At 40.0% G+C, this 17,627-nt stretch overlaps 2 protein-coding genes across 9 annotated transcripts; one reads left to right on the forward strand and one right to left on the reverse strand.

Annotated features, from left to right (window-relative positions):
* Window positions 1-612: 612 nt before the first annotated feature.
* Window positions 613-12,693, forward strand: LOC118228529 (cell cycle progression protein 1-like). Of its 8 annotated transcripts, none has more exons than XM_035420110.1 (12): window positions 613-738; window positions 2,069-2,139; window positions 3,083-3,200; window positions 3,555-3,637; window positions 3,803-4,013; window positions 4,282-4,377; window positions 5,999-6,310; window positions 6,848-6,859; window positions 7,651-7,772; window positions 8,597-8,722; window positions 9,657-11,026; window positions 11,470-12,693. In XM_035420110.1, the coding sequence occupies exons 2-12, from the start codon at window positions 2,080-2,082 to the stop codon at window positions 11,657-11,659; spliced, it is 2,700 nt and encodes an 899-aa protein (XP_035276001.1). In that variant the 5' UTR covers window positions 613-738; window positions 2,069-2,079; the 3' UTR covers window positions 11,660-12,693. The 8 variants fall into 8 exon arrangements, with proteins under 8 accessions (XP_035276001.1, XP_035276002.1, XP_035276009.1 ...); XM_035420111.1 differs by having other exon boundaries at window positions 4,285-4,377; XM_035420118.1 differs by having other exon boundaries at window positions 11,330-11,608.
* A 136-nt stretch (window positions 12,694-12,829) lies between these two features.
* Window positions 12,830-17,593, reverse strand: pigb (phosphatidylinositol glycan anchor biosynthesis, class B). The gene is made up of 12 exons (XM_035420119.1): window positions 17,315-17,593; window positions 16,508-16,637; window positions 16,013-16,130; window positions 15,803-15,907; window positions 15,541-15,671; window positions 15,160-15,300; window positions 14,966-15,017; window positions 14,231-14,442; window positions 14,075-14,139; window positions 13,612-13,819; window positions 13,223-13,403; window positions 12,830-13,110 (listed from the first exon to the last, which is right to left on the reverse strand). Exons 1-12 carry the CDS (start codon window positions 17,436-17,438, stop codon window positions 12,994-12,996), a joined length of 1,584 nt encoding a protein of 527 aa, XP_035276010.1. The 5' UTR covers window positions 17,439-17,593; the 3' UTR covers window positions 12,830-12,993.
* Window positions 17,594-17,627: the final 34 nt, after the last annotated feature.

Here is a 17,627-nt window from a genome sequence, read left to right on the forward strand (position 1 = left end):
TGTGGTTCATAATCTGCCTTAAAAACCTTCACAATTATTATTGTCAACACTAACAACATCAAATGGGCCACATTATGGATGTCAGTTCTGAAAATATTCCACTAATTAAAAAAACTTGTCATATGTCACTGTACCATTGACAACGTATGGACTTAATAGTTTTAAAATCATTACGTATATTACTTATTTGGAACACAATAAAAAAAATAACCAGCTCGTTAACATAACCTCTCATTAGTAGAAAAGGGGCTCCTGGAAAAAGAGATCCCGTCACTAATCACTCATAAAGAGGTTTAGTATTGATTACAGTCAGTGAAGTGGCTAACTGCTTAGGTAAAGAACTGAACTAACTTTCAAGAAAGAAACCTAAACTGCGATCATTCTCTGGACCTCACAGCTACCCAGTAAAACCGGAGATTTTTGTTTTGGTGCCGGACCATAGGAACGTGTCTATAGTTAGACACATGGTCCGATCACATGGTCCGGAAAATGTTACGTTTATCAACAGAGTGGAAGGTGAATGGGAAATGGGATACGTAGTTCATGAGCCTATAGTGTTCTATAGAGGTGGAATAACAAACGGTGAAGAAAGAAACTACTATTCCCATCCGTCACTGCAGCCGCTGGTTGGTTTATTTGCATACTGAGAGGTCTGTGTTGTTATTGAGGGAGAAGTTGTGAGGGCGCAGTTGCGACAGCTATTACAAGGGCAGTCAGCTGAGCTGATCTTTCTTGCTGGTAAGCCTACTTATTATTTAATTTGTCTGATTTTGCACTGTATACAAAAAGTGCAAGGTACACTTTTGCACAAAACGGCACATGTAATAGTTACATTGCTATTAGGCTATGTATATTGTATTTATATGCCTTGCAATAAATTATACGATGTAGCCTCATATCAGTATATAGCTAGCTGTGTAGCTAGCTTGCTTCTCTCCTGCTGCCTTGGAAAAAAGCTGGCGCGTAAGACTATTGGGGGCGTGCAATATTCCCTGGAGAACTGACAGCTCTGCTACTGAATATATTATTGATGTTGATTGAAGTGGAATGATTCGAAGACAACTACCTAGCTAATTAGCGATGAGTTCACTGAGATGTCGACTTAATTTTGTGCAGTTTCTGCGCCGAGGCAGAATTTTGCTTAGGCCGGAGACAGGGCAAATCAACGCAGTGCAGGTTTTCGCAGCTCCAATAACCATGCATACACATTGGGTGGGACTGGTGGAATAGGTTGCAATTTCCAGCACTCGTCATAGCCCTATAGAACCCCCCAAGGTGTCTCGCCGCCAGGGCTTACCCATTATTGTTTTTGATGTAGGAGGTAGTTGCGTCGATAGCGTTTTAAACCTCGATTGTTTCAGCATCGTGAATGGTATGAGAGTAAGATGAATTCAGGATTTGAAAAACCTTTTGCGTTTGTGAATAAACTGGGCAGTAGCAACACATTTGGCTAATATAAAAGTTGGGCGAGGCTTTCGCGGCGATAGCCTTATGCATAGAATAACGGTGTAGCAAGTTCCATATCATTTTAGATTTACATGGTCCGCTGGCTTATCTCTGGTATTTAATATGCTTATGTGTTTACTACTACACCTTGCGTCGTCTGTTGTATTGTTGTATGAATGTATTGACCTAAAAAACGGGCTGTATTTGAACATTAGGCTACTATATTTGAAGTGGGGTAGTATCCCAGTACCCACGGTCATTTGGTTGTCTCTTCATGTATAAAATAGCCGGATTATTGCTACTCATTCTTACTCTATTTCCCATTTCATGATTTTGCAACTGTAAGATATGACATACACACGGCAACTGGCATACAGCCAAGTTTGCACTAATGAGTAAGGTCATTCAAGAGTAAACAAATACATGGCAGTCAGGAAGTTTTGTCAGCTTGACATTTCTTCTCAAATTGGCTGTATTCTGTCCAAAGTTGAAGCTTATTGGCTTATATATCAAGGTCACAACAGTTTTCATTGTTATGCTCACATTGGTCTTGCCCAGGCCTGTTCAGCAGTTTTGCAGTTAAGTAAGCACCTTGACAATATGCCATGCATTATACTCACAGCTGGTGGAAAGATGTCGGAGAGCTCAAGCGACTCAGAGTCTTCTTGTGGATGGACGCTCATAAGCAATGAGGTAAGTCTGCATTCTAATGCTGTAGACTGGTCCACTGCTACAGCCAGTTATTACAGTTTATTTTTTAGCCATGGTAGAACACTCAAGTTAACTGACTTTATACACTTTTTTCTGCATGGTGGGTGACATATGCTCTTGAACTTGCACACAATTAGAACCAAGTGCGGAAGTATGATGTTAAGGATTTATTTTAATCATTACTTTCACAAAGCCAAAGTGGTTATCTTGTGTACACACTATTTCTCATTGTGAAGACTGAACTACAACTGAACTTAATACAGATTTTAAATGAAGGATATAGTACATTACATTAATACATTACATTAATATTACGAGTACATTAATATTGATAATATTATTTCTGTGAGTAATATGTGTGTAAGTATGCAATAGTAAGTATGCAAATTAACTGTTGAATCTGATTATATGTTTTTGTTATCTAGCTTGTCCATACTTTATCTTTCATTAAATGGCTTCCGTTTCAAGAAAAGTATTGTTTTTGTTTAGATAATATGTCAATGCATGAAAAACATGAATACAACAATTATTCTTTAATTATCCACTGCTTATTTTTAGAATATGTACAATTAATGTTTTAGAATAAGATCATTAAGCCAGTGTGATATAGCAGAGTTTGCAGTATGTGCAGCTGTGGACTTTATTTCTTTTCAAAAGAAGATTTAAGCATCAGGGAGAAGGGTATAAAATTCCCCTTCGAAAGGACATCTTTGACAAAAAGAAAATAAATGTGGCTTAGTACACATTTCAAGTTAAGCATACCTAAGTCGGTCATGTAGGAAAATAAAGAGTGATATTGTACTGTGCTTCTGGCGTGTGCTTATGAATACTGTATATGGAATGTGCAGTATTGTGGAGGTAACTGGGTGAGATGCAAATTGCAATGCCTGCCTTCTCACCGAGTCGTCTGTGTGCTGATTGGAAGGGTTCAGACATTGAGACCCTGGGGTCGGAGAACGGGACGGATGGCGGGCCTGACCCAACCGAAAGCCTCCCTATGCTGGAGGAGGAGGTGAAGCAGAACGAGCCAACGGCTCCCTGCGGTAGGTCCTCACAGTGTAGCATTGTTTTCTAACACTCTTCCATTTTAGAGTAAGAAAGACCTTGCTATGTTGGATATGAAGTATATGTATCTGTTGGCATGTTGCCTTTATGAATTGCCAAGAACAAAATGCTAGAATTAGTAAAATTAAGAGACTACATTAACTGAAGGTGCTTTCAGATGGTCTACACTCAGAAGTGTGCTCAAAAGGATAACATGCAGTGAAATAAAGTTTACAGAAAAGGTTGACTCATACATTCAATATATTTAATAACTGCCACACTCTTACTTTAAATAATATGAAAATTTAATTTATATTTGTACTCAGTAAGAATATTTTGGAAATTTTTTTTAGCTGGCACCGAAGAGAGGGCTGAGTCATGTCTCATTACCACCATAAAAGAGGAAACGGTTGAAGAGACGTTACCGGTTTCTGAGGTAAAAAAGAGACAAAACAACAACAAAAAAGCTAAACAGAAAAGATGTCTTTTGTTAACTGAGCTAATTTTATCTGGGTGCACTTATCCAGTGCTGAGAGGCTGACGTGACGTGATGTCATGAGAGGCTGCATTCTGTTGCATAAAACACACCACCATTCCCCAGGCTGGTGAGGAGGATGGTGCAGAGGGGAACGTCCCAGTGTGCTCCTCCAGCGATCACTCGGACATTGTGACCCTGGACCCGTCCAGGGTGGCAGAGTTGGGGCCCTGGGAGGAGCAGGCGGTCCTGGCGGAGGAGTCGCTGGGCAATGAGGAACTCTACTTGGGAACCTCTTCCAGCAGCCAGTACACCTTCAGCACTCCTGAGAAGACCTGTAAGTTACCACATTTGGTCCCGTCTGATCTCTTTTTAAAATAATGTTGGCCTGAACTTCATCGGCCTTAATGTATACACTCCATTACATGTCACTGGTTTCTCAGATTCTATGAGAAAGCAGCAACGCAATCCCTGTAGTGCCTAATTACTCTTCTTGGAACTTTGATAGAATTTTGCAAAGCACATTCAGAAAACAAGAAAGCCAAGGAAGAGGAAATGAGAAAAGTAGGAAATACAGAATCAATATGGGTTTTTATTGTTTCAAGCAGATTTGATGATGAGCCATTGGAAGCTTCCGGAAAGTTTCAGGGACTTGGGCAATCGTCTGAAAGGGCATCTGTCTGGCAGCTGCTCCTTCCCAGGTGGTTTCCACCGGAGTGAATCTGATAGTATGCGCCTGTCTTGCTCAACATGGCCAATGCTTGCAGAAACTCTGATAAGCCGCTGTTAGGACTAATTCTGTGCCATGAAGTAAACAAGCATGGGCATTTTTTAGAGGCTTGGAGGTTAAGCAGCTGGTGGTAAAAGTTTGCATGTGGCCACAGAGCTTGCTTTTCTGTGTATGTTTCTGGTCTGAGTTGTTTTCCAAAGCAGGATTTGTATTGACCTTATGGGACTGGCCCCTTATATGTGGGTTTTTTCCATTTCCAAATCAATTATGTTCGTTGTATGTAATGTGTAGTAATACTCCTGCGCTGGTTTAAACCTGGATAGAGCATTCCTCAGATCATTCGTTTATCATGCCCAATGTATTATAGGCCAAGGTAAGAATTGTGTTGCCATCAATTTAAGTCACATGGCATCTTGAATGTCACCGATTCAGTGGGCTAAAAGATAGACACAAACTTGCAGGGCTTCTGTATTGGATGTTTATTATCATTGAGGCACTGGGTGGTTGTTATAGCACAGTATACCATCACCACCTTTGTATTTAACTCCAATCCTCCACATTTAATGTTTTAATTGATTTACTACTTGAACTCCTCTGATAACTAATACCAAATCTGACATGTATGTCATCTTTCTTATCAACTGTTGCAGTCAGTAATCGAAAAAAAGTAAATGATCATAAATTTCTGTTAAATGTCTGTACAGAACATTATGTACCGTAAGTTCTGCTTAAATCACTTAAAGTAAGTTCTTTAACTTATAATTTTATACTGTCATTTTTAATTATAAATTTGCTCATTAATGACATTCTAGAGTTTGAGAAGGTTTGCTTCCAGGTATCCATGTGAAATTTTTTGGGGAGTTTTTGTCTTTCACCACAGTATCTGGGGAAGTGTGTACCTGTTCGACCCTTCATCTCAGGCTACCAGGCTCAAGGTCTTTTAGAGAGATCAATATTGAAATGAGATGGGAGCATGCTACCATTGCTGATCAAACTGTACAGCCATAATTACATATATAGTATATAATATGGAGTCTGGTATTTTTAGGAAAACCGCAGCATTGAACTGTAGATAAAGCTCTAGCAGATGTTTCATTTTGTTTGATGTCATGTAATAACTTTGGTAATAGATTATACAGTAGAAAAACCATCATTCTCTATGGGGCAGCCAGCTTTGGCTGCAGTTTGTGCTAGCTTGGTTCCAGCTCTACAGAGGAAAAAGTATATGACATAAAAGTGGTTGACAGAAAGATGATTCCATTGGATCTGAATAGAGTAGTATTGCACTTAAGTGAATGTGTTATATTGATACAATATTGGCACCATCAAAGGCGAAAACAAATCATAAATAAAACATTATTATCTTGCAGCTGACTATGTCATGTCTTGGTGGCTAACATTAGCATATGTATGATTTAAATGACTGTTTAGCATTGTTTAACTATTATCTTCTGACTCCTTGAAGGACAGCATTGTAATGGTGAGCATGGGCTGTGTACAGAACACAGTGCTGTCAATGTCATGTTGTCGCCCACATCCTGTTAACTGAGCCGAAAGTGAGTTGGTGTTATTTGTGCTGTAATGTTCATCAGTGTTCCCAGTGGAGCCCCCTGCAGGCGGCACTAGCAGCACCAGCAGCAGTGATGATGAGATGGGGGAGCAGCCCAGCCAGGCCTTGAGGAGGCGACGGGTAAGGAGGAGCACAGCTACAGCACCTGAGGTCGAGGAGGTGCAGTGTGTGGGACAAGGTGAGGAGCAACAGGAGCAACAGGAGCAACAGGAGCAACAGGAGCCGCAGCAGGCACGTGGAGCCCCTACCCAGGGGCATGTGAATGGTACCCTCAACAAGTGCATCCTGCTGGCCCTGGTCATCGCCATTAGCATGGGCTTCGGCCACTTTTATGGTGAGTATCTTTGGGCTATCGTGCATGGTGAATTCAGTTACGGATTTAAGGCTGAAATGATGGTCTGTTTCCAATTTATGATCAGATTTGATCTCTTCTGGTGTGTCTTTCAAATGGTGGAATTACGTATAATACTTCTTCAGTTAATGACACTATTTGCTCTAGTAACAGTACTATTGTTTAAGATTGCCAGCATAGCATGCATTGGAGGAAAACCTGACACTGTCGTAATTTGTATTACTTAAAATGGCATTGCGGTCAGATGGCAGATATCAGTAATTTATTGCTTCTGAAAGGATCTGGAGTCTTAATTTATTTGGGCAAAACTTTGGAAAGTTTAAACATTAATGGAGGATGCTTGTATTCTTCCTAATGCTCACATTGGAGCAAAAGGGTAACTGACCCATGGCAAATGGTTCCTTCCACTCAGGAAAAATATCAGTTAAGCTAATCTGTCTGAGAAATTAGAAGGATGAGATAGAAAAGGCTGTTTTATTCTGTGGCTTTCTAGAAAGTTGTATTTATTTTGCTTTCCAGGAAAATTTGAAGGTATGAAGTAGTGATTTGAGGTGCCACTCAAACTGCTTGGATGGATAAGTCAGATGAATGCATTATCAGACTGCTTTTTTGTGAAGTGAACTGTGAGACTGAATGCAAGGCATGGCAAGCACCTCCCCTTTTAAAATCATTATTTCACCCTTAATTTGTATCATTTGACTTTTTTTTGCCCCAGTCTATCATGGTGATGGGGGAGGGATACAGTCCTATTTTATCATGAAATTGAATGCCCATGAATACGCTATGCTTTGGAGAAAGGGGGTTAAGTGGCACCTCTTCCTTACATTAACAGAGACTGGACATACTCTCTATGTCCAGCATGGGGGTACGGAGAGAGTTTCTCTGTTCACAGAGAAACAAACTGTCACCTGGGAACTTGTGTGAACATCTCCCATCATCACCAGTATTTAGTGTAAAAGCTACTGCAAACTTTGCATGCCGACTTGGGATTTTGCATCAGATCTGAATTCAGAAAAGCTTCTGTAGCTTTGGGGATTTGCATTATGGTTCATTTTTGAGGTTTGCGGGACCGCTGGTTTTGTTGCTGTGTGTGATCTCATGCTTATTCATTCTGTTTGTCAGTAAAACAAGGGTTAGATCTGAGGACGTTACTGCAGCCTCACAGACTGTACATTTCCCATGCGCAGTTTCCTTTTCCTTTGTTATATGTGCACCTCTATACTCTTTTCATCGTTTGCAAGCATTTCTAGATGTTACCTCCACTAATCCTTAAACTGAATAATTGCATGGCACGGATAACTGACATGTCCTTTGTTTTGCAGGTACAGTTCAGATTAAGGAGAGGCAGAAAATAGTGGAGAAAATCCGTGTGAGCGAGCTGAGTGATTTGAGAGGCGACAAGCACCAGTGTCAGAAGGAACAGGATCTGATCGCCGAGAGCAAGGTCAGGAGGGCAATTAGTTTGTTCGGAGTAAAGCAAACACATGAGAATGAGCTGTGCTCAGTTAAATTTGCTCACAGTTGGAATGTTTTTGTATGTCAGATTGTTTTATGCAAGCTCTTTTTCAACTGTTGTAGGAGAGCATTATTAAGAGTGAAAATGTGAGCTGATGAATTCAGTCTTCCTCTTTTTTCCCCTGTTCGACTGCTTTACTGACAAGTGGCCACTTCGGCGTTTGTCCCTTGTTCGATCTGTGGCTCTTTTGTGGTTTAGCATGACTCTTGGTGAACTTTGTTTCAGCTGTTATGCCTCTATATTCAGTTCTTGCTTTTCACACTATCTGATGAGCTACAGTGTTCTGCCAGCCATTTGTCATCCTCTCCTTCTCAGCTGGGGAAAAAATAAATAAAAATACTGGAATCCCCTAGCTATTCTAGACCCGCACCAGAGTGCATTAGTGTATCATAACATGGACACAGGCAGGACATAAATTATTAAAATTGGATGTGCTTTATTATTTACAAACCCAATGTAAGGTGCCTATGAGGGAGACTTACAAACAACAAAATTCCATAAGAAATACAGCCATCAAAATTGAACGCCATAGGGCTAAACCAGAGAACAAATTGCTTTCCTGTTCATTGTCTGTTTTGTCACATGAGGACACTTTTTGAGCGCTTCTTGTGTCTTTCTCTGTAATATCTCACTTGACACCATCTTAAAAGGCTTTGATATTCCTGCTGCTACTTGGGCTGAAGTTTTGAGGGCTTTAAAATATCTGAGAGCCGTGATTGTGCTCCTGTTAGTGATGCCCTTTCCACATCTAGGAAGTGGTTCAGCATCTGAGAGGGGACCTAGAGGAAAAGCGTGGTATGGTGCTGTCCTTCACTGGGATTGTGGATAAAATAACTAAAGAGAACGAGCAACTCAGATTCAAACAGGCTGAGCTTCAGGTAACAAAAAAAACTACTAAATCCCATTATTTGAGGCTTTGAAGTGTCTGTGCAAACTGAAAAGTGCTTTAACAAAATTCACCATTCAGCTTGTGTGTTTGGGGAATTCCAAGGGGAAATGGACCCTTTTTAAATTAGGGACACTGTCAATTTTCAGTCCATTTTGGCCTAACCACTTTTGAATGGTACAAATAATATTTTGGTCTCATTGTGATCACAAAGAATTTCTCTACTTAAGATTGTCTACTTAAGACTTTTCCCTGACTTAATTCTTTGCATTAATTATTAATAATTAAAATGACTAATCTACTTCTCAAAACTACTTTCATGTGTTGTTCTATACAATCCGATTTATACGCATGCCAGTTTTCAGAGAGGGACCTCTTGTACCTTTTATTTTACAGGACTATTACTGGGGTGACTGACTCCGGTTAAAGCAGTGCATGGCTCCAGTCCAGATTTTTGTTCCAACCATCTTAGTTTCAAGTTTCCTGACAGCTCTATAAACTACACTGGTTCAATACTGTACTTGAGCACAGTAAAATCTTTGAAAAATATAAAACACTTCCAGTCTGTGGCTGTAGCTGGTGATTATGCAGATTGAGATTATGATTGAGCCAATTAAATAATTAAGAGCAGAAGCTATCACAAAATCCTGAAACAGATCAACCTTTGTTGGCAGCCATGGTCATTGCTCCAGGGTTACATTGTGGATGTCAAATATCAGAAGGCTCTGAGAGGTCAAGGTTAAAAAGTGTCCATTTCCCCCAAGAATGACCTGTTTTTCATCTGATTGTGATTTTACAATATGTATGTATAATGTTACATGCTGAAATAATTGATGGTAAGTGTAAAGGGTAAAATTTGTTATCAGAGAGAGAAATGTAAATACAGATATGCTGCATCGCATGTTTCTTTTATATTTATATACTAGGCACAGAAAGATGACCTGACTTTACGCCTGAAAGAGAGCATGGATCAGAAGAGTGAGGTGGAGTCTCAACGGAAGCGCCTGGTCATGGAGAACCAGCAACTGAAGAGCTCGCTGGATCACGAGGAGGAGTCCCTCTCCACCCTGCAGGAGGAGCTGTGGAACTTGCGGGCGCAGATCCGGAACCTGGAGGAGAGAGGCACCGGCGCAGATTCCATCCTGTCTGAGAACCAGAGGCTGAAGGACCACCTGGAGGAGGAGAAGCAGCGGATCCGGAGCTTCCTCCAGCAAAAGAAGACGCTGATGGCCGAGGCCCAGATGCTGCGGAGGGAGCTGGACAAAGAGCGCAAGGTGACGGATAAGCTGAAGGAGGAGCTGGAGCAGCTGAGCATCCGGAGCGCTGGAGCGATGGGAGAGGCTGACCCGGAGACGGAGGAGCTGCAGTTGAGGCTGACAGAGCTGGAGAAGAAGCTGAATTTCGAGCAACAGCGCTCAGACCTGTGGGAGAGGCTGTATGTGGAGACTAAGGAGGAGCGGTTGAAAGGAGACCAGCAGGCCAGAGACAAAATCCCCAAGGACAGCATGATTGGCAAGGTCACTGAGACCTTTGACGCCGTGAAGAATTCCACCAAGGAGTTTGTTTATCACCACAAGGAGCAAATCAAAAAGGCCAAGGAGGCCGTGAAGGAGAACTTGAGGAAGTTCTCAGACTCTGTCAAATCCACCTTCCGCCACTTCAAGGACTCAGCCAGCCGCACATTGGACAAGGCTCGTCGGCCTCAAGATCTACAGTTTCAAGAGATGAAGGTGGCCAAGGCCGAAGCTCAACATCACGAGCACCAAAAGGAACAAGAACCCCAGGACGTGGGCTCTGATGGCCCAGCCTGGCAGCACAAGCCCCTTCATCAAAGCGCACATAAATCCACCACTGAGAGTTTGCAGACTGACCGTAACACTCGGAAGCCAGGGGTCAAAGTTCAGGAGGAGCCAGAGCAAGGAAAACACAGGGGTATGCATAAGGGATGCTCCAGTGTTTTTGACTGCGCTTACCAAGAGTCCATGAGCCTCTTCAACAAGGCCCTGGACCCCATACGAATGGATGAGTTCAACCAGCTGATGCATAGCTACCTAAAGCAAGAAGTAAACCACTTCCACCACTGGAGGGAGCTGGAGAGCTTTATCAACAACTTCTTCCGCAATGGTATCTTCATCCATGATCAGATGCTATTTACAGACTTTGTTAGTGGTGTGGAAGACTACCTGGAAGATATGAATGAGTACCAGAGCCATGATGATGATGTGTTTGAGGATCTGGACGAGTATGTATATAGACACTTCTTTGGGGATACCTATGCAAAACGCTATGGGCCAAGGTGAGTTTTCTATTTTAGTTATGGAAATGGGAAATGGAAAACTGGGAATGTGTTTACATAACAAAGCCATAATTAAGAAGAAAATTGCATGAATGCAGCAATGGGAAAAATGCTATCACAAATAACAAGAGCTTGAGGTGCCTTGGAAATGAAAATATTACAAAAAGAACTTTAAAAGCATATGAACGTGGGCTTCTGTAAACAGTTTTGCTGCAGTGTATTATTTGTGCTAAATACCTGGTGCTGTCTCGCTGACTGCATGAAGCAAATTGCATGCTATGACCTTCTGTCCTCTGTCAATAGGTTGCAAAATCAGTAGACTCTACACATTGAATGAATGCTCTGCATGAAATTTGAAGATTAGAAAAAGCCAACGAAGCCGAAGGGGGTAATGTCCACTATACATGTGTACATATATATTATTTCTGTTTGCAAATTTACAGTAAACCTTTGCAAAAGCCCACTTCAAAAAGTAAAGAGGACAGCCTGTTGGGCCACCAGCGAAAGCACCAGCGGGCTCATTCTCGCCCCAACAGGGAGAAGAAATGGAGCAGGCCAGGACACACAAATCGGAGGCACATTGCAAATGTCAAAATAGAGCTGGGCCCATTGCCTTTTGATCCAAAATATTAACAAAATCTTAGCTCAATAGTCTTTTTATGATGGCTTTAATTCAAGTGATTATCTAGGCTGCCGTTCACATTTTCGATGGGTTTGACAAATTTTGTTTCTCTTTTGTGGTTTTTGCACAATGTTTTGTTTTAAAATACATTTTAAAAATTAAATTGCTAATGCTGACTGAATGGATTCTTGTGTCAAATTGTGCAACTGATCATGATTAGGTCAGCTTGGCACTTCAGATACGTATTTCTTATTCAGTCATGTATTCAAAAATGAAATATGATGCAATATTGTTCTCTAAATTATTGATGAAAATTGTAATGTATTTTCATTTGCCTTGTGGGAAATAGTTGTGAAGTCTATGTCAAAGAAAAGTTTTATTTTGTTGTTGAGATTAGTTACTACTTGTTGGTTTTGCATTTTTTCCAAGGGTTTTTTTTGGCTGACAGCGCAATCGACTAACATCTCTCTGTTAAATTGTAGTTTTACTGCAACGCATTGAACTGGGCAGTTTTTTTTTTTTACTGTGTAAATGCATTCTGCCAGGAAACAAACATTTCAATTTACAGTAACATAAACTGTGTCAGTGTCATTAGGCCACCATACCCAAATATTAATTAGAATATACAACCTGGTACCACAGAATATGTACAGAGGACCAAAAGGTTTGTCTAATTCTGTTTTTTTTTTTTAAATGGGAGATGCAACAAGTTAACATTAATTTTAACTGATGAATAATTAAATGTATAACTCATGTATACTTGTACCATTACACAAGAGGTTAATTTTACTAAATGTTGTGTGTTATAATGGTGTGTTGCTACTGCAGTTGAACATTAAGCAGTTCTGTTTATGGAATTGCAATGGGCTAAGGGTATAATAATTTACTTCCCGAGTGATAATGTTTGGTCATGCTATCATTACTTTTCCTGTAACATTCCAACTGTAGTTTGTCTTCCTGAAGCAGAGATACATTGTTTTGCAGTTAGGCTGCTGGAAGAGTGCAACTGAGAGTAGTTCTCTAATAAAAAGATGAGTTTCTCTGGTGTGAATCTTTAGTAACAATTTTTTCAGTGTGACAATGATGCCTTTTCCCCCTTTTTGATAATGGTCCAACATCTTGGGAAAATGATACAACTTTTGGAATATTATTCACCCAGACAGTAAGCCAAGAAAAGTAAGTATAATGTTAAACCTTTTTAAGTATACGCTACTGTTTTTAATGAAAATGTACATCTACAAGGTAAAAAACAAATGTATTTAAACCGATTATTATACAGTGCACATTCTTTTTTGCCAAAAGAGGCATTTTTCCAGGTTTGACAAGTAATAAGCTGCTGTTCTGTTCACAGTCTTCTTTCATAGACAAAGATGCTTCTTCCAACTCGCCCCTCAGGTATGTGAGTGTGGAAAACTTCCATGTTTCTTGTGTATTTGTTTGATTCCAAGAACTTTAATATCTCCTGGAAACACAGGAAATTGATTATATGTTAAATATCCATCTGTAAGTGTGAAGGTTTACAGAAGGTTCAATGATGGTTTGTAGAAGTTCAGAGGAGACTGAAGGAATCATACCTCTTCAAGTACGTCAAAGAACACCATATGGGAAGGTAGTGATGCTGGGTTTGGATAAGTGGTTCTCAGCCAACCGTTGGGATCAGCAAAGAACAAGTCTGCTTCGTCCACATAGCTTTTGCTTCCAGTCAGATCTGGAGGACACTGTAGGAACCGCATCCCGATGGGACAGTGCATGTGGCTGCAAACATAATTTAATGCAGAGGACATTTTGGTGAATCATGCTATGATAGACTGCCTTGTTAGGCTTAATGTTTTAATCAAAAAACACTAATGTCTGAGTGCAGTGTTAATTGTACATCTTTGGGAACAGTGGTCTATTCTTATTAAGCTGTTCCCAGGAGAGGGACACTTAGAAGTCAACAGGATATGGTGCTACTACTTGATACCTGTAGAAAGGTGTGGAATGACAGGGCATGAGGAAGAGGATCTCTGGTTGTGGATTAGTGATGTCGCACAACTGCCGTAGATGGCTCATGACATCTAGAGTTCCACGTTGGTGGACAAGTCCAGTGTAGAGTGCTAGAATGAGGTTCAAAACCAGCAGAGCACTTGCGGCAGGCCTCTTCCATGCTTTCAGGCTTGCCAGAGAAAATCCTAAAATCATATTACATACAATAATTGAAAACAAATATGGAGGGATATTAAAGTTAATAACTGCAGTAAGTCAAATCCAAATTTAACTACTTTCAATTTTTTATATTTGTGCTATGTCCTACATTACATTTTTTAAAGCTATGCAATCTAAGCCTGTACAGTTAAAGACAGTTCTTGTTGTAGATGCTCTTCATGTTATTAACCCTTAAGTGAAATAGAGGGAAAATAAAGTGTTTAGCACATAAAAACACTCACCACAAAACACCATACATAGCGGCACCACTGGGTAAATGAATCTGAACTCCTTGTGTCCAAGGAAGCTGGATGGAAACAAGAAGTGTTTATATAGCAAACAATTTTTTAAAATTGATCAAAGACCATTTCAGCAAATTGACCTGCATATGGTGTTACCTGTAAACTATAACTGTCCAGATAACAGTTATCAACAGTATCCTGTATTTTTTTGGGGCCAGAGTGCATCCATGAAGGAATAGAGGGAGGTGAGGGCCCAGAACAACTGGGAATCCCTGGGTGAGGTACCAGTGCCATGGGTGAGACCCATAAAACTCTGCCACATTGTGCAGGACATTAAACTTGAGGAAGTTTAGCTGAACCGGAGTCCACTGAGGGAAAAAGCAGAAGCTGGTTAGAAACTTAAAAGAGTTGCTACATTACTGTATTTCATGTAAGTATATTGTACAATGAGCCTGATCAGGCTTGAATAGGCTAAGGATGCCAACAGTCTGTACGGGCCTTTATCAGGTATGCAGTGCTTTTGTGAATAATGTCCCAAATCTCAATACTCTGCCCCTCCCCCCCCCCCATCAGCAATATTGAATACTGAAATCATATGATGCCACTTTCCCAAAGAAAAACTACACATTCTTATTTTTAGGGAAAATCTTTTTGGGAACACCTGCCTTTGTGCTTTGGCGCACCAAGGTCTATAGTAGCATTTTAATGGAAAAGTAAAAACAGTCAAGTCAACTGCATTAGATTTCCCTCTGATTCTGTGTATAGAATTTAAAACAAGCTGGAATTCAATGGGGCCAGAGTTGGTTACCCCAGTTGTACAGAAAATGTGATGTCTGATACAGATATGGGCAGTTTATAGATCAACTATCAACCATTTACACTTTTTTTTACCTTGCCATGCAGTATGCAGTCTACTACTGTAGAGGTCCCTAATGTTAGAGCCCTGCAAAATGAAACAAGAAATGCAATTCATCAATTAAGGCACAATATGATTAAGAAATCCCAGGCATTTTATGTTTTATGTTTTTATGTTCATAAAGAGACAGCTCACCCAAACAGTGCCCTTTGCATATGACAGCACTTACCCTATGGGAAGGGCGTGGTGTAATAGAAGCTTCAGCTTGTCATGTTCCTGCCAGAAATGCCACCCCAATAAAGGGAGCCACACAATAAGAGCTGTCGGTCGAACAAGGATCGCCAAGGCAACCAGAGTCAAGTACTTTGAGCTAAGAAAAATGATAAGGTGTAATTTTGATAAAAATTAAAAATAAATTCCATTGTAAATTGAACAAAAACATATTCTGGATTTTAAGGACTGGGTTACATACATTCTAAAATGAAATCAAGTATGATTATAGCCTGGTCTTTTCATAAACTAAGAAGCCACACTTGATTTTTTTTTATAAGATCATTGATTAAAACTCCTTCCATGTTTCTAAAGACTTGTGTTCAGCAGTGCGTCCGACCTGCTATACATCTTGGAACCTGGCAGGGGGTAGTAATGAAGAGCCAATGTGGTGAGAACAGTCTCCATGGTGTTGGTCAGTGTCCTTGTGCAGCAGTACCATGTGAACCAGGAGCAAAGCTGACAGAAGTACTGGATAGCAGAACAACAGAAAGAAGCATTAGACAAGCTCTGTTTAAAAATTCTCAGCTGGAGGAACAACTATTGAAGCCCAAAATGGACGCAAACAATTTAAATGAGATGAATGGGATAAGATGAATTACCATCCATCTGGTAATGTAAGGCTGCTCTAATCTTTGGATAAGAGAATAAAGTTTGATATCAGCCAATGCAGCGAGAAGGGCCTGCATCACACGTGGCAACCACACCTGCAATTTAAAAATGCACAGTGAGAGCACAGAAAAGGATGGCTGCTTGATGAAATATTTTGCCCAGTAAGGGATGAATACAGCTGTAGGCATTTGTCCACTTACCAAGAGCTGAACCATATCATAACTTAGAAAGTGCAAAATTTTATATATAATTGCAAAGAACAGTGGATAAGCATAGCCTCTGATGCCCTCTGTCCATTCCCAGGTAAGATAGCCATATGTAAGAATTTTAAGGATTTAACAGAAGACAAGGAAGCTCATTGTAAAATCCAGGATTGAAAAAACTATTTAAACTAAAAACTGATTTTACACTACCCCTATATTTTGAGACTACTGATCAGCTATTGATAAAAAAGGAAAAAAAGGTGCTTAGAGAACTAGCTTGAGAAAACCTGAACATACTAATATGACACAGAGTAACATGGCAAAATTCTGCTGGAATAAATACACATCTAATGTTACATCCTAAATATCTTTTTCTTTTTACTAAAACATTTTAAAATATCTGGTTTTGTTTGTCAAACTACAGTGTAATTCACTTTGTATGGTTAAATGCAGCCCTTTTTCAATATCATCATATTGAATTTAAAAGGATATCTGAAAACCATGAGGTGGGAAACTTCAAGGGACTGCCAGTATTCATCTGGGACAAAGCTGGTCTGCACCAGGAAACAATTAATGAGCCGAAATGCCACTGTGAAGTAAATAACATTGACTCCAAGGAAACCTAAGAAAACAGAAATAAGAAAACATCTCAACATTAATAGTACTACAACCTCTTTGGTTATGAATAATAATAATAATAATAATAATAATAATAATAATGATGACATTAATATTGAATCGCTGTGTTGTTCATATAGGAATTAAATGGGAGGTATATCGTTATGCATGATTAACAAGGAGCAAGGTTGTAAGATTGTGTGCAGTATAATGGAGAAATTTGCGATGATCTGACCGGATATGATATGACATGATATGATAACAAAACACCAGGACGTCGCTTCTTATGAGTTCCATTCAGGAGCCAAGGGAACCCGAAATGAATGTATACAGATCCTTTACATTGACATATAAAAGTAGCATTTGGCTTATGTCTGGCAAAATAGTATGATGCGATGAGTTAGATGACAAGCAGAACATGATCACTATTCGTGTGTAGTGATTAGGCCACAGATTAATGTGTGATATTAATTAATCTACTGTTCAGCTTCGGTGAACTATGGCTGAAATTGACTGCATCCACGGTTGGTTATGCATGCCTCCATACAGTTCATACATTTCTGGGATTATGGCAACAGTGTCACGTTAATTATTATGCTAAATTGTTGCGGTGATTGTATAGCTAACACGGTCTGTTATTTTTAAGGAGCAAAATTTACATGGAATGCATTTATATCTCACCATTTTCAAATCGGCTTGTCGTGTCGTCTGGACTGTACAATTTTGATTTCCTTTTCCTCAGTTTAACTGGCTCAGAAAAAGTCGATTTTCCGCCCAGTTGTAGTCGTGTTCTGATCCTTTCCATCACGACGACAAAAAATGAATAATGTTGTAACTGAACTAAGCAGCTATATAGCTACAGCAAGTTTGCAACTTTTTGCTTCCATTGTAGCTCAAGCGAGCTAACATGCAACAAGACTTCCAATTTCAGATAGTGTACTTCCGTGTTTTCATTGTGACGTCATATATTTAACAAACGCAAATTCATCTGCGA

This window comes from Anguilla anguilla, chromosome 5, assembly GCF_013347855.1.
Source record: "Anguilla anguilla isolate fAngAng1 chromosome 5, fAngAng1.pri, whole genome shotgun sequence".
Classification (NCBI taxonomy): domain Eukaryota; kingdom Metazoa; phylum Chordata; class Actinopteri; order Anguilliformes; family Anguillidae; genus Anguilla; species Anguilla anguilla.